Raw genomic sequence first — 15,987 nt, 5'->3', positions numbered from 1 at the left:
TAAATATCTATATTTGTTTAATAATAATTAAGTAAAAGAACTCTATATTTAAATACATAACATGTATAAATTGATTTAATACAAACAAATACTAGGTATGAATTAATTTATACCTTAAAAAAATTGGTGTAATGTATGATGACCAACTCGCAGAAAATGCGGAGAAGCAACCAACGATGCGATTAACTCTTTTCCCATTACTAACGAGCCTTGTGATGGAGTGTTAAGTACTTAATCATTTTTAATTAGAGATTTTGATTTAGTCGCCTTAGAGTATAGAGTCACTTTTGTGAAAATAACGTTTTATTTTCAATATGAGACTTTCTGACACGAATTCAAATTTAATTGAACTCCAATATAAATATCAAACACCAGACTCTTTTCCCATTTACCTCTATATGTCAAATAGGGGGTAATGATCATTATGAAATTGAAAAGAAGAGCAAATTATATTTGTTTTAAAAGTGGTGTATTTTCACCCCAATATGAACGTTGGACTTTTCCAGCTGTAGTTGTTTATAATGGTTAATGATAAGATAAAATATAAAGAATCTAAGGAAGTAGGCAGTAGGCAGTAGGTGACAACTTCCCAACCCCACACCCTTGTACCGTGTGTTAAGTAACGGCTCCCAACAATTTCATGACACACTCATTCTTTGTTTGTCGTTATAAAACTCTCAAATCTTGACATTGACACAACGGCTTCCGACTTCATACTATTTCCAAGACCTTGCTTAATTTGAATACATATATAAATATCAATATGTACATTAATGGTAATTATTGCAAATAATGACTAATGTTGTTGATAATTGTAAATGATGGTTAATGGTGATCATGACGATTGATTTTGGTGATTGACGATAGTGATGATTGTGATTGAGCTGATGATGGTGGTGGTGGATCAGTGGCAAATACTTGAGGGTGGTTGTGGATCAGTGGCAGCGTCAAATATACTCGAGGAGTGTCAACCGACACCCCTTCATCGAAAAATTACACTGTGTAGCTAGGTATATATATACTACTTGATACCCTTTGACTTTTACCTGATTTTATCTTTTTATTTTGACATCCTTTAGTGAAAATTTTGATTTCGCGTGATAGTGATTGATGGTGAGGATAGTTATGGATGAAATGGTGGTTATGTGTCGTGGATGAAAATAGATAGAGTAGGAGTAAAATGTCATCTTTGTAGAATTTTTAAATAAGCATCTTAGTGATACGAAGACTTTAATTTGTTATGGATCTTAATCATTCAGACTTATCCATTAAGTGGTTGTAAAATAAGAAAAGACAAATGCACTTAATGATTAAGATTTAAATGATTAACATCCAGACCTTGAAAATAAACATACTTAAACGAGTGAGATCTGAATAATTAAGATTAACACCTTCGTTAAATGCAAACAAATGATGCCTTAGTCTTTTTTATCAAGTCACTAATAACAACATATTGGATCCGAACTAGGGGTGAAAAAATCAAACTTAATCCGTCCAACCCGTTCAAATTTGAACCCATTCATTTATTAGCTCAATGCATTTCATCTTAATCCATTCCAATCTACTACAAATTGGGTTGATATGTAGTCCAACTTGGCATATGAGAAATCTTGTCAATTTTTTGTTTTGTTTATGATATGTTTTATACAACCATAATAAAGAGAAATAAAATCATTTTACTAGGTACTAAAATATTCTAAAGAACAATATATAAACCAATTAAAACTTAATAAAAATTGTGCAAATTGAATTATGACCTGCATTTTAGCGCGTTTCAGCCTCAGTAGCTTTTGAGCGGGTTATTCCCGCTCATTTATTAATTCAACGGAATTTATTTCAACACACCCATTTAACACCTCTAGTTTGAAAACATAAATATACATAATATAGAGACAAAATAATAAATAAAGTTATATTCGAGAAAACTTGTCTAGATTGTGTGGCACAATAAGGGGTGGACATGTGTCAATAAGGTTTAATGGATATGCGAAGTCTCGATCGGAAGATTGATCTTATGGAGAAGCATCCTCGAGAAAATTTTTTTAGAAAATATGTTGTTTATACTACTTGTTTTGTCAACTAAAAATAATGCAAATAAAATGATGGGTATATTAAGAGTTGTTAACATAAATAACTAAGGCTTAGGGATACGTTGCTTTCGAATTTTTATTTTATCTGATTATTGTTGTTAAGCATATTAAGATATCTATTGAATTGTTAAATCACAAGGTTGGTAATATGTTCATAATCTTTCAAATCATATAACTATCTATCCAAATTGGCTTCACACATACGTCATTGAGCAGGAATGTAGTAAACCACTCCGGGTGCATTTATATACTATTCTGTATTTGACTCAGGCATAACATAAACTAGGTATGTTTTGGTCATAGTATATATATACTGTGATGGTATCATAAAAGTTTTCCTAAGTTATGCGATGGTACATGAATAATACTACCATAGTATATTCATATATTATTATGATATTGAAATTGTATAATTGAAGAACAATCATTGTTTCACCAAGTCAATCCTCAATCCTTAATGAGAAACTTCTAAAATCCTCAATAATGCCATAACATATATTCAAGAAAAATTGCACGAATATTAAATGATACCATCATAGTATATATATATTGTGATGATATCAAACAAATAAATGCGAATTGGACTTAGACTAGGAAGGAGGCACGCAAGGTAATTTGTTTGGATCGAAAAGACATAAAAAGAGTTAACTAAAAGTAGGCTATGGACGGATAATTAGTTTGTTTTTTTCATGTCCAATAAGTATAATTTTCCCTTTATTTATTGATTTATTTTATTTGATCCGCTCGAATTCAATCTAATTTATCCATTTTGACACCTTACCTAGGTATAATAAACTTGACTTTGAGGATTACAAATTCCGCGTGAACCTTTAAGAGTAGTTGGGAGAAGTTGAGAAAAAAATGAGAAACGTTAGAAGGTTGATGACCTATTCATTCTTCCTTTTCTTGTTGGCATTTTATAGAAAATTGTTTGGCCAAATTGATTTTTTTTCAAAAAAATATGATTTGAAGTGATGACTTCATTTGAAGTGGTTGACCTTCTACATTCCTCATACATAGGGAATGAATTTTGTAGATAGGATAGTAAGTGGGGTGATGCGGATGCAAGGTGGGGCAGGTTTAAGCTTATGTAAAGTGGTGCGGGTTTAAAATTATCTAAGACGAGATGGGGCAGCAGAGCGGATTGAAGTAATTCTGCGGGATGGACCGGGACCAATATTTGTGAATTTAACTAAGTTTTCTTCGCTAGCCATTTTGATATTCTGCATAATATTAATCAAAGCAAAAACCTAATTGCAACCATTTACATTCCAACGTCTTGTATTTTTCTTTCACTCTATAAATATTGATCACATCAAATTTGAAAATTTTCCCTTTTTTTATTATTAAAATTAGTTAATAGCTAAAACGGGAAACCAATATGGATTGCTAGGAAATTATGAATCTTATTGCTCAAGATAACCCCTTATACTCTTTAACATTTTATCGGACGGCAAGGAGCTACTACTACAGTTGGGGACCCCCCAAATTTGCCATAGCTATAGAGAGGCAAACCAAGTGGCAGATGCTCTAGCTAAGAAGGGGGTGTAAAATGAAGCAAGCCTACTATGTTTTGTGCTGGGAGGTTTCACCATTTTTTGTCTCAGAAAATATAAAGAAACAAAGTAGGAACTCTTTTTGTTAGGCATACCAAGCCTTAATATATATCAGTTAATAGTAATATTCGTACTAGTAACCCCATCCCCCCTCCCACCTACTTCCTCTGTCCCTAATAACTTATCCACTTTTGAATTGACACACTTATTATGAAAATAATTAATGATATGGTGAGTTTACCATTTTACCTCTATTAATTATGAAGTGGATGAAAAGTTCAATATTTTTCAAAGTAATTAATCATTTAATTGAGGGTATAATAGATAAAAAAAATTGTCCTTTCTTGATTTGTCAAAATGGACAAGTAATTAGGGACAACTATAAAAGGAAAAGTGGACAAATAATTAGGGACAGAGGGAGTATTAACTAATTTAATATTTCATCTTTTGACCAAAAAAAAAAAAAATTCAACATTTTGATTGGACATGAGAGGAGTCAATAAGAACTCATCTTAAGAAGGATTGTACATTTTAACTTTCGTAAGTCTGTATTTTTATTTGGGCTCAAATTAGTCATTTGTGACTTTATAGCAAGTTTGCTAACTATTAACAAATCTATAAAATTAACATGAGACACATGTACAGCGCATGTGTCAAGAGATTAGTTTATATGATCAAAGTGAAACTCAAAAGAAAAGTACAAGAAAGGGGCTATACCTTACCTTACTAATTTTTTTCTAGGCATAAAAAGCCTCGACTAATTAACATGCATGTAAAAATTAAGAAGAAGAAAAAAACTAAATATTCTATGATGCACACTCTATATTAAATAAGAATGAATAAAACTATTAAACCTCAAAGTAAAATGTGAATGGAATAAGTAATCTCATAATGTTTACTTTTTTGCCTTTTAAAACTAAATTTAGTTCTTCATTAATAGACAAAAACTTATAGGTATGACTACGAATGTACTCGGATAAGATCAACCTACATTTATTATGGAAAAAAAATACAAAACCTCAAAGTAAAATGTTAATAGATTAAGTAATATCATAATACTATACTTTTTTGTAGATGATTTTTTGACCAAAATAAGCCATTGTTTAAATCAATTCACCAAAATAGTATGTTTTTAAATTTTTTTATGAAACTAGTATAAACGTAGTCCACAGTAACATTTTATGCTTTATTTTATTTTAAAAAATTTAATGAGAAAAAGACGGACTGCTAACGACGTTAAATAATAATACGTAATTGGGAATCACGTTTTAACTCTAATACGTTATTGGGAATAACGTTTTAAGCATATATCTTTTAATCCTATACTAGAATAAAAAACCCCCAATTTAGTTGTACTAATTACAAAAGAAAAAAAGAGGAGATTCACGGAAGACCCAAAAAAACCGTCTTCTTTCTCCTAACCCACCTTCAGGTTGCAATTATGGCGATAAACAAAAACCCATCTTCTTGCTCTTACAGAATCGACGCTTAATCTTTACTCGATTTGAAACCCTTTTGTTCTATACAGGAGATTTGAGAGTTTTGTTCGACTACTGAAGATTAGACACACTACAAGAGATTGGAGGTGAAACTTTCGAAAATTTGAAGGACGTCTGCAGATTTGCTTTAAAAAGGGTCAAAAACCTTTGAAAAAGAAGAATTTTTTTGTGATTGAGGTAATTTTTTCATACACTGATATAGTTTATCTTATAGTTGATGAATTTGTTGTTTACCTTTTTGTTAAAAAATGACATTTTAGTTTCTGTTTTTTCCCTTTTTATGAGAATAAGAAATTATATGTACTTGAAACTATTTGAGTGATGATATTCAATTTTCTCAACAGTTGCGACTCTTATAGAAAAGCTTATATTTTAATTGATATGATTGAAAATGTTCGTGGTGAAGCATTTGAGGAAAGTTTCTAAGTTACGTTACACTTGAGTTTGATTTTCTTTGTTAGTTGGTTCATTATTTTAAAAATAATTACTTATGTATAGGTATTTCTTTTATGGCTGCTAATAATGCATACCAATTGGATCCCGGTCCAATTGATCCGTGTGTATTAACTGAACAGCTCACTCATAGGTCACGAGATATACGGATAGGAAATGATAATATGATTTTGAACACAAGGAAATGCGATGGGAAGTTTTGGGACCTAGTAAATGAACATCCTATCCATCCACGAGTTCTAGATGTGATTAAATTATCCGGAATATATGGTGTTTATAGATCTCATAGGCCTGTTATAGATCGTAGTTTAATCACTGCACTAGTTGAAAGATGGTGTCCTGAGACTCATACATTCCACTTTAGGACGGGTGAGGCTACGATCACCTTACAAGACGTGGATATATTGTATGGCTTACCCGTGAAAGGTAATCCAGTAGTTGGGTATGAGCCACAGAGGTCCGTAGTTGATTGGCAAAATATTTGTCAAAGATTATTAGGTTTTACTCCACATCCTCAAGACTTTAAACATAGTAGTCTCAAGGTCTCTGCGCTTAATGCACACTTGCGACTTCAGCCGCGGTTGCCTGACTGGGCAACACAGGATATGGTCAACGAGAAGGCTAGGTGTTATATGTTTTGGATGATTGCTGGTTTAATGTTGGCAGACACATCTGGCGGTCTTTTAAAGCTTATGTACTTGCCTATGTTGGAAGATATCACTGCAGTAGGGTCTTACAGTTGGGGTAGTGCAACCCTAGCATACTTGTATCGCTTTCTCTGTAAAGCCTCCCAAAGTACCCAAAATGAGATTGCTGGATTCCTACCACTACTTCAGGTATACCCAATAATTACACTTAGTATTTATTGAAATTTTATCTAGTTTATAATTATCTATTATGTTTAGATTTGGGCATGGGAGAGAGTTACCATCCTTAGGCCTTAGATTGTAGCACAAAGAGACACGAGAAATATTTTCCCTATTGGTTTACCTGGGGGTCCACATGCTGCTAGATGGTTTGCACATTTTAGTTGGACCGACACTACCAAACATGTGTTAAGAGTTTTCAGGGATGCGCTTGATTCCATGATAGAAGATCAAGTAAGATGTTGTATTAGTTTTCTCTTAGCTTTCATATATATTGTAATTGTGAACACTTCTTTTTGTTATAGTTTATTTGGGAGCCATATTCTTCTGACATAATTGAGAGTCTTCCCGAATATTGCCGCTTTGGAAGAGATATATGGCGTGCTAGAGTTCCAATTTTTTGTTGGGATGTTGTGGAAGTTCATTTACCCGATCGAGTTATGAGGCAATTTGGATTGGTACAGGCGATACCATTTCCATTTCCATTTGACGCTACGCATTTTCACCATGATCATCGAAGAAGACCAAACACAAATTGGGAGTTAGAGCATGCACAATGGTTGCATTTTTGGAACCATATTGACCAATATGTATGTAATGCACCAATCCTTCATGGATCACTTCGGTATGATGATCCTTACCTTATTTGGTTTAGACGTATTACTCGTTTTATCATTGGTAATCCTATTTCGAGTCCTCAATAACAACAAGGTTATGTGCCTAATGCGACGGCATACGAAACAATGGTAAGTTTGATAACTTAATTTTTCTTTACTTTAACTTGTCCAGTTAGCATATTGAATTAGTAGAATCTGGTTCATTAGCATTCTATCAAAGTTTGTACATCATATTTGTGGATTTGTGGATATGATTTGTCCAGTTAGCCTATATATCAAAGTTTTCCTCATCTGTTCTACTTGTACTTCATATTTGTGATTTGTGGATATGATTTCATTCTCTCCATGGTGTCCTAATTTATTGGTCTGCCACATTTTTTATGAAAATTGACTCAACATGTTAAAAATCTGATTCCCTCATTAATTTTGCGTGGTTTACAAACTTGGTCAACTTGGCTAGCATGTTTCTTAATCTTTTCAGTACCTGATTCCCTCATAGAATTAATTATTTTGGCCAGGCACGTCATATTCATTTGATGGTTAATAAAGCAATATCACTAGGTGATAACCCATCAATGGAGGAATTTTACGGGTTTCGTGCAATGGTGCGGGATGAAGGATCTAATTGTTTGGCATATGTGCAAGAGGTAGATAAGATTCATGTGCAAGCCAACTATAGAAGAGATGAGCAAATGTCTGACCATTTGCATCCCCTTATACGTCGGCGAGGAAAAGGTGGTGTTGCGGGTAGGAAGGTACGTGTTGTTGAGAGAGGTCGAGCGCCTATTGAAATGGGTGAAGATGATCAAGCCACACAAGATTTCCAAGCAGCCTCGGATTATGAACCAACAAACACTGAGATTGTGCCATACATGACACCACAGACTCCACAAATTTCAAGGGATCCAAGTCTTACATCACTTGAAAATGTATTTGGTAGTAATCAACCTCAACATTTTGACAACGCCCCAAACTTTTCCTCATCGCCTGTAGAAGGTAATGAGTTGAATGATTCTAACAATGAAGTAGATGGTGATGAGTTGGAGGATGCAAATCAAGGTGCAAGCCAAGGTGGTGAACCATCAGTGAAGAATAAGCGTAAAATTTTTCCTAAGCTTTGTGGGACTAGTACTTTAAAATCTTCACCTTATTCTTTGACATAAGTGTTTCTTTTTAGTTGAATAATTGAAAAATTGTTCTTACTTTTCAGGGAGTCATCATCTTAATCAGCACGGCCAAAAGAAAAAAACAAAAAATAACAAAGTTTCTGTGTTAACAAAGAAAAAAGGCAAAGGATGAATCATGTGGTTTCAAGTAAGCTTATAATTCTTAGTCTTTCAATTGTTGCATCCGTATCGGATTCTTCATAAACTCATTCTAAATGGATTGACCTTTGGAGGTCATGTAAGTGAATGGACTTTAAATGGATTTTATGTTGAACAATTGACCTGCTATATGTTATGTTTATGTTTATGTTTATATCTATTGGCCTTTTGTATCCAGCACGTTAGGACAATTTTCTCCATAAATGGGACTGAAACATATAGTTAATTCAATATTGAAGTTACACCAGTTAAAGCTCTAATCAACATGGTAAAAAAAATTGTTATTTTTCTTTTGAGATGCATTACGTTAATCTCCTAATGGTAATGGCTGAAAGGTTTTCCTTTCATTAGCTTCAATATTTAACAGTTTGAAATTCCTATTGCAGATTGGATATAGGAAGAAAAAGAAGATAACTTGGAGCTCATTTTTCATTCTTCTTATATGGATATTTACAGATTGCTCATTTTCGTTCTTCTTATGTAAAAATTAACTCTAGTTTTTGAAATTCCAGCAAAGAACTTCATTTTGGTGGTTAATCTTTTTTCACTTCATTTTAATGGTGTTAAGTATTGTAGTAATATAGTAGAATGATAGATATAAAAATTTAATTATTATTTGAAATACGTTACAGTAGCTAACTCAAAGAAAATTATCATAACTAGACATTGACCCACAATTGGAATTAACACAATTACACTAATAAAAAACTATCCACTTAAACTTAATTACGATTTGGACATCGACGCCTATCATGTCCGGTTTGTCTACATAATCCACAAGCTCGCTCATATACTGCAGCACCACGATCCATATCATTAGGTATTCTAGTTGTCCTTGACCGATTGAGATGACGATAGAATTCATTACTTTCCATTCTAAAATTAGGAGATGGCCAATACGCCTCATGGCCAATTGGTGAGAAGGACCCAGAATATGTTGCAACATAATTCTCTACAGTGAAATGTTCACTAACAAAGTTTCTAGCTAGCCCTCCCATTCTATCAGTGACCTTCATGACATGTGAACATGGAAAATGCAAATTAACCCATTTTCCACAATCACATTTTCTTTCATTAAGTGAAACACAATAAGGATTACCACCATTACCATCAACCTGTATAGATCTAACCTCATATACCCCTGTGGGTATATTCCAATAAAAAACAAAGTGCCTTTTTGAACTTTCATAGTTCTTTTCCCACTTCATTTTGAATCTTTCGGTCCACAATTCATCTTGTTCTAAAAGTTGTTGCGCTTTTTGAGACCTACGAGTGTATCATTCAACAGTTTGCTCTAATGAAAGTCTAACCATAGCAGTGACTGGCAAGCCTCGTGCTTTTTTCAACACTCCATTGAACGACTCTGAAAGATTTGTTGTCAACACTCCCCATCTTTTTCCACCATCATGACTAACAGTCCATTTGTCCAAGGGGATTTCCATGAGATATTCATATGCTTCTTCATTTTCTTCTCTAATTTGTCAAATCAAGGATTCAAATTTTCTTACTTGATGGGCTGAAGCAGCCCTCCACATCAGCCTACTAAGATCCTTGTTTGGAAATCGAGATTGAAAGTTGCTCTTAAGATGCCTTATACAATATCGATGGAAGACTCGAGGCTCTTGAAATTGGCGTAACTCTTGCAAACTAGTCAAAATTCTTTTTGCCCTATCAGATATAACACAAATATCTTCTCTATCTTTTATCACATGTGCACTCAAATTCCTAAAAAACCATTTCCATGCCTCTTTCGATTCTTTGTCTACAAAGGCAAACACTAGAGGAAGAATGTTATCACTTCCATCAATTCCAACAGCAATCAATAATTTGATCTCATATTTTCCATACATATGAGTTCCATCTACTGAAATAACAGGACGACATGTTCGAAATCCATCAATGCATGACTTGAAAGCCCAAAACACAAATTTAAAAGTTTTTACCTCTAATGAATTATAGTCTCTTCGTGTTTTCATTCCACAACTGTTTCATGGTTAAAGTGTTGAAAAGCTACAAAAAAATTGGGTAGGTCATTAAATGATTTCTTAAAGTCACCATACACCAATTCAAACGCGCGTTGACGTCCAAGCCACGCTTTGTTATTTGATGACCAAATTTTTCGTGAACCTTGGAAATGACATCTACCACCAAAACCTTAGGATTTTTCTGAATTTGATTTAGAATCAAAGATGCAATTAAATTGGTATTTAGGTTGGCATGACCTCTAGAAAGCCCCTCAGTCTCACATCTATGATTTTCAATATATTTTCCTATTTTCCAAAGGTTATCTCCAACCTTTCGTCCTCGGAGAAACAACAAGCAACCCAATAAAGTATGAAACTTGCATCTTACAACCCATAAACTTTTGTTTGATGTCACCACCTTGAACTCTTTATTTTTTTTTCAAACTCCAAATTGTCACAGCTCGTTTTAATTTTTCTTTACTACTAAAAAACATGCCTTTTTTCAAATCTTTTGTGGCATCTTCAGACCAGACCGAACAATACTCCATCTCAAATTCACATGTAGACATGAAAACGTCTTCCTCATTATCCAATGTTCTAAAATAGGGTACATCATGATTTTGCACTTCAGACACATCTCGTTCAAATTGATTAGGAGGATTTATACCAATGTCATTTTGAGAAAAATCTCTAGCATCATTGATATCTTCATCAGATTCACTTTCACCATCATCTTTTGAAGGTTCATCTTCCTCCGAACTTTCTTCACTAATTTTAGCATTTACATCACTATATGGATCAACGTTGGTCTCATTTTCTCTGTGGAAAAAGAAATTTAATTAAATTCTAGAAAAATTATGAGACATAGAAGCTTGTTTTAAAATCAGTAATTTATACTCTAAAAGGTTATTTCTTAAAAAAAAAATTAAGGTAATTAATCACAAAAAATATCACTATCTATCTATGTATGTATATTTATAATGTGTAAAATTATGTTATCAACTAATTATATTAAAATTCGGTAAAAACATAAATTTGTTGTTTTACCTGTCCTCATATTCCCTCGGGCTATTGTCAACATGTCTTTGGCTACTTGAACCTTCACCAAATGATCGTTGGTCACACATTAACAATTGTTGGAATTGTGGTTGAGCAATCGGTTCTGCATAATGAGGTTGACTAACCGTGGCAAATCCATGATTTTGAGCCAATAAATTCATGTGATAACCATGTTGACCACTAATTTGAAATATATCATTTTGATTTGTTGATTTGGTCTTTACATACATTTCCAAAACATTTATGTCAATCTTATCCGCAAAGTTTTGAGGTATAAAAAAAAAATTGTAGCAAAGATTGATCATCCTCAATTTTAAACTCAATGAACCTTGTATGGTTACCTTGAATCGAACAAGGATATTTTCCCGAAATATCCATTTGAATATTTTCACTAGTTGTACCCATTTTCTCATGCAATAATTCAACCAATTCAACATACTTCATTGAAGTACACATGCTAATAATCATTCTAGCACATTCAGTATACCTGAATCCGTTCATTTCAATAATTATTTCGCCACCCCAATACAAAGCAACCATCACATTATGTTCAAAATTCGCCATTTTTATTCCTACACATAAAAATAAGTCATCTTTTTAATTAATAAATCAGAAAAAAATTTTGAAAGCTATGGTAAAATAATAACATAATATGATATATTGACTTGACTTATTTAATTCATACCTTTGTGAATATTGTTTCAAAATTGGGCTACACAAACAAAAGCTTGATTGAATATTGTTGGAATGTGTTCTATTACAACAAGGTTTATTTTATAACCATATGTGTGGTCAGTTTAAAAAATGAAAAAGTTGACTTTAACATAGTGTCGTAATTGATAGTCACGATTTAATGTAAAAACGTGATCTATAGTAACGTTTTATGATCTGTAAGATTCCAACGTAGTAGGATTTGATTCTTAATTTGCAGAATTCGATGACCCGTGATTAAATCTACATAAATCGTGAATGCCAGTAACGTTTTATAATCTGTAAAATTTGCAAGATTCGATTCTTTAATTGCAGAGCCCGTGACTCTCACTTTAGTTGTAAAACGTGATCTACAGTAACAAAATATAAAATGTTACTTTGAGTAACGTTGTAGCTCTAAAACATGATTCAAGATAACGAAGTATAAAACGTTATTGACAATAACGTTTTATTTCTGTTTGCTCCGTGAACTTTTGCCTTTTTCCCATTAAATTTTTTAAAATAAAATAAAGTATAAAACGTTACTGTGAACCACGTTTATACTAGTTTTGTAAAAGAAATTTAAAACATACTATTTTGGTGAATTGATTTAAACAATGGCTTATTTTGGTCAAAACTTCCTTTTTTGCCTTTTAAATTTAACTCTTGATTAATGGACAAAAGCTTGTTTTTGTGAATACGAATGTAGTATCTAATAATGTTATATTATGCCTTACATACCTCACTAATTCTATTTAGGCGTAAAAAATATCTACTAATTAACATGCATGTAAAAACTAAGAAGAAGCAAGGTCAAATACCATGATCTATCAAAGCTAACAAAATTAAATTTGAAATAAAAAACGGTATCAAACTTCTCCTTTATCTTCCTTGAGAAGTCAGAAAGACTGTTTTCAAAAGACCATCCATTCAACTAAAACGTATCAAAGCATATTTGGAAAACAAAACAAGTTCACCACCTTCCAAAAAACAAATTAAGAGGTAGTTTTAGTTCGTTCCTGATCAACGTTATCAAATGAGAACCAGAGGTAGTACTTGAATCCACAATGCTGTTGGTAACTCATAATATCAGATAATTGTCGTAGAAACAGGACTACGACAATCAAAAATGATATTCGAGTGCATTCTGATATTGTAGCTTGCTAAATCCCGGGAATCAGCAAGACTTTTTCCCTCAAACACAAGTTTTTGCAGATGAATTGGTATGTTTAGCTTCTGTAGAAGCATGTCCTTCACATTCTTGACCAACTCGTGTCTGTGAACGTCTAGTGTAATACTTCCACTACTCGTCTTGATTAAGATCTGTATTGTTCTACTCTTCACCTTTAAGACAGACTCTTCGTTGATATCACACTGATATAATATCTTCGAATCTTCCAATTGCTGTTTCCCAAGAATCAAATCCATAGAACTTATCGAGTAGCCAACTCTGCTTTCTATAATTGTCTTAATGTCGCGAACAGTTAAGGTAACCTTGACTTCTATTTTAACAATTTCCTCTGTTGGCATTACCACGGAAATAAGCAACTTGTCTCTCGGAATGGAAACCATATGAAGTGTTGATCCACCATTGATTTTGTAAAAAGCTAAGGTTTTGTCATCTTCAAGAAACTTTCCGTCATGAATAAGAGAAAATTGCTTTGAGTTTACTCCTTCTTTGACCCCAATCCTACATTTGACATCCTGGATAGTATCGAATGTCCTTGAATAAACCGTAATTGTAACATTAGCATGGGGTCTCTTCACCAAAAATACCTTAGGGATTGAATTGTCGATATAAGCATGAAGGGTGGAGTTTTCGATAATGCCACAATCCATTAGAGTCTGTTCATCATCTGTTAGGCGAACATCTTTTGAAAATAGTTGTTGAAGACATTCCGGTATGCCCTCGTGATCATGTATTAAAGATTTCACGTGTCCGATACTATCTGATTCCTTAACTGTTATAGTGACTGTTTTAGTGACCTTCACATCTATAGTCATCTGCAAGACGATAAACAAAACAAGAAGTGTATTATTTAAACTGTGCTAAGTTAACAACATAAGCACCAGCAAACGAAAACATTCTAAAGCACAGACGACAAGGTCGAAGAACGCAAAATTTTAAGGTAAAAATCATGTCGTCAACAATACAATTGTATCTTCCCTAAGGAAGTTCAAAATCCTCTGCCACTAAACTGTACAACATTTGCCGTGCCTAGGCCCCCTTCTTCTCTTTCCTAATGAAAGAGTCCACAACCCGCCTTAGTAAGTCTCAAAGCATTCCTGTTTTAATAGATCAATCAAAAGGGATACTAGGAGCCCTATACACCCACACATCTAACTAGCTCGCATGGTTCACTGGTTCCACTGACTAGACAAAAAGAGTGATTCAATCAATACATATATAGGTGCACTTGAAGTGGGGTTTATGGTGTCCGGTGTCCCTATTAGGTTGGCCCTTCCCAATAAGGCCCCAACGTAAGGGCTTTAGCGTCCTCTTGATATCCATCCATATGTTAGGCTCCATCTTGGCCTTCCCTGACTAAGATCAGTTCTAAATCAAATGAACCATATCTTTCATCTTAGTTTGTTTCTATCAGCATAACGAAAGACAGTCATTCAACGCACTAAAAGAGTATCATCCACCGTACTCCTCATAGTCCCTAAAAGGAACTTGAAACAAATTATACAGGTGATTGAAAATAGCCTCTAAATTTCTGCTAAGATTTCTTGAACTATAAGAAAAATAAAAAAAATACAAGGAAAAGTAGAAGCATAAAGATAAGAGCAAAAACTCAAATATGATAAGAAAATAGGATAACTAAACCTAAATCTCTTCAGAGGCAGAAACAGAGGAGTTCTTAAACCTAAATCTCTGGTTAGAGTTTCATACAGACTCTATTTGCTCAGATACAAACGCGAAATAACATTTTATCTCGAATTGTTACAAGGAGCAAACCTCTTTTTCTTTTTCATCTTCAACAACAATTCTCTTGTGCTTCATGCATGACTCCATCTTTTGCAAAGATTGAAATCTCCTACAGATAACACACAAACAATAGAGAAAATAAGAAGAATCAAGTATCACTTTAACTTTCTAGTACAATCATCATCATATATCATATAAAATATCATATCATATATATATCATTAATCATTAAAGTTAAAAGTTGAAAATAATAGTAATTTTTTTTCTCTCATTAAATTAACAATTTTGCTATATAAACCAAATTTATCTAATTAATTGTATCTTGATGGTCATTAATTCTTCGTTGGAAAACAGAAATCAAATGTGAAAAGGCACGCCCACTAATTATGGCAGAGAAGTCACAACAATCTCCTCTTTAATTTCATTTTGATAATGTTGCTGATATATTCAATTTTTTTGGCTTTCAAGCTTTTTACATTTTAAAAGGTAAAACAATATCATCCTTTAATAATTAATTAGTAAACTTGTTCGTGTTTTGCACGGTTATGAAAAACGATAAAATGTCAATATATATTTATTTAGATATATAATTGATTTCATAGAAAAAAATATTTAATTAGTAGTTAGATGACCTCCGACAAAGTCATAAGTTACTCTTTTGAACCAAAAGAAAATACAAACTTACGACAATAAAAAAAATATAAAATACAAAACAAAGAGGAGTCATAAAGAGAACTAAAAAAAAAGTGCAACATTATTCTTACAATCTTAATAATTAAAAAAGAAAAAGAAAAAAAGGAAATCAATATACAATCTTTTGAGCTGTTATCGACATCCATTCCACAAGTCGATCACCATTCAATAGCCTTCATTTTATTCTTCAAGTCAAATGAAAGAATGAATAAAATAAGTACCAAAAACTTAACAATTTAAAAG

At 32.9% G+C, this 15,987-nt stretch overlaps 2 protein-coding genes across 2 annotated transcripts; one reads left to right on the top strand and one right to left on the bottom strand.

Moving 5' to 3' along the window:
* Positions 1 to 7,773: 7,773 nt before the first annotated feature.
* On the top strand, positions 7,774 to 8,380 carry LOC125814634 (uncharacterized). Its single transcript, XM_049494105.1, has 2 exons — positions 7,774 to 8,209; positions 8,292 to 8,380. The coding sequence occupies exons 1-2, from the start codon at positions 7,774 to 7,776 to the stop codon at positions 8,378 to 8,380; spliced, it is 525 nt and encodes a 174-aa protein (XP_049350062.1).
* A 4,828-nt stretch (positions 8,381 to 13,208) lies between these two features.
* On the bottom strand, positions 13,209 to 15,202 carry LOC125814538 (polyubiquitin-like). Its single transcript, XM_049493993.1, has 2 exons — positions 15,082 to 15,202; positions 13,209 to 14,123 (listed from the first exon to the last, which is right to left on the bottom strand). The coding sequence occupies exons 1-2, from the start codon at positions 15,136 to 15,138 to the stop codon at positions 13,209 to 13,211; spliced, it is 972 nt and encodes a 323-aa protein (XP_049349950.1). The 5' UTR covers positions 15,139 to 15,202.
* Positions 15,203 to 15,987: the final 785 nt, after the last annotated feature.

This window comes from Solanum verrucosum, unplaced genomic scaffold (assembly GCF_900185275.1).
Source record: "Solanum verrucosum unplaced genomic scaffold, falcon-dt-bn FXZP01000268.1, whole genome shotgun sequence".
Lineage (NCBI taxonomy): Eukaryota > Viridiplantae > Streptophyta > Magnoliopsida > Solanales > Solanaceae > Solanum > Solanum verrucosum.
The sequence above is the reverse complement of the archived record's forward strand: the minus strand, read 5'-3'. Positions and strand labels throughout refer to the sequence as shown.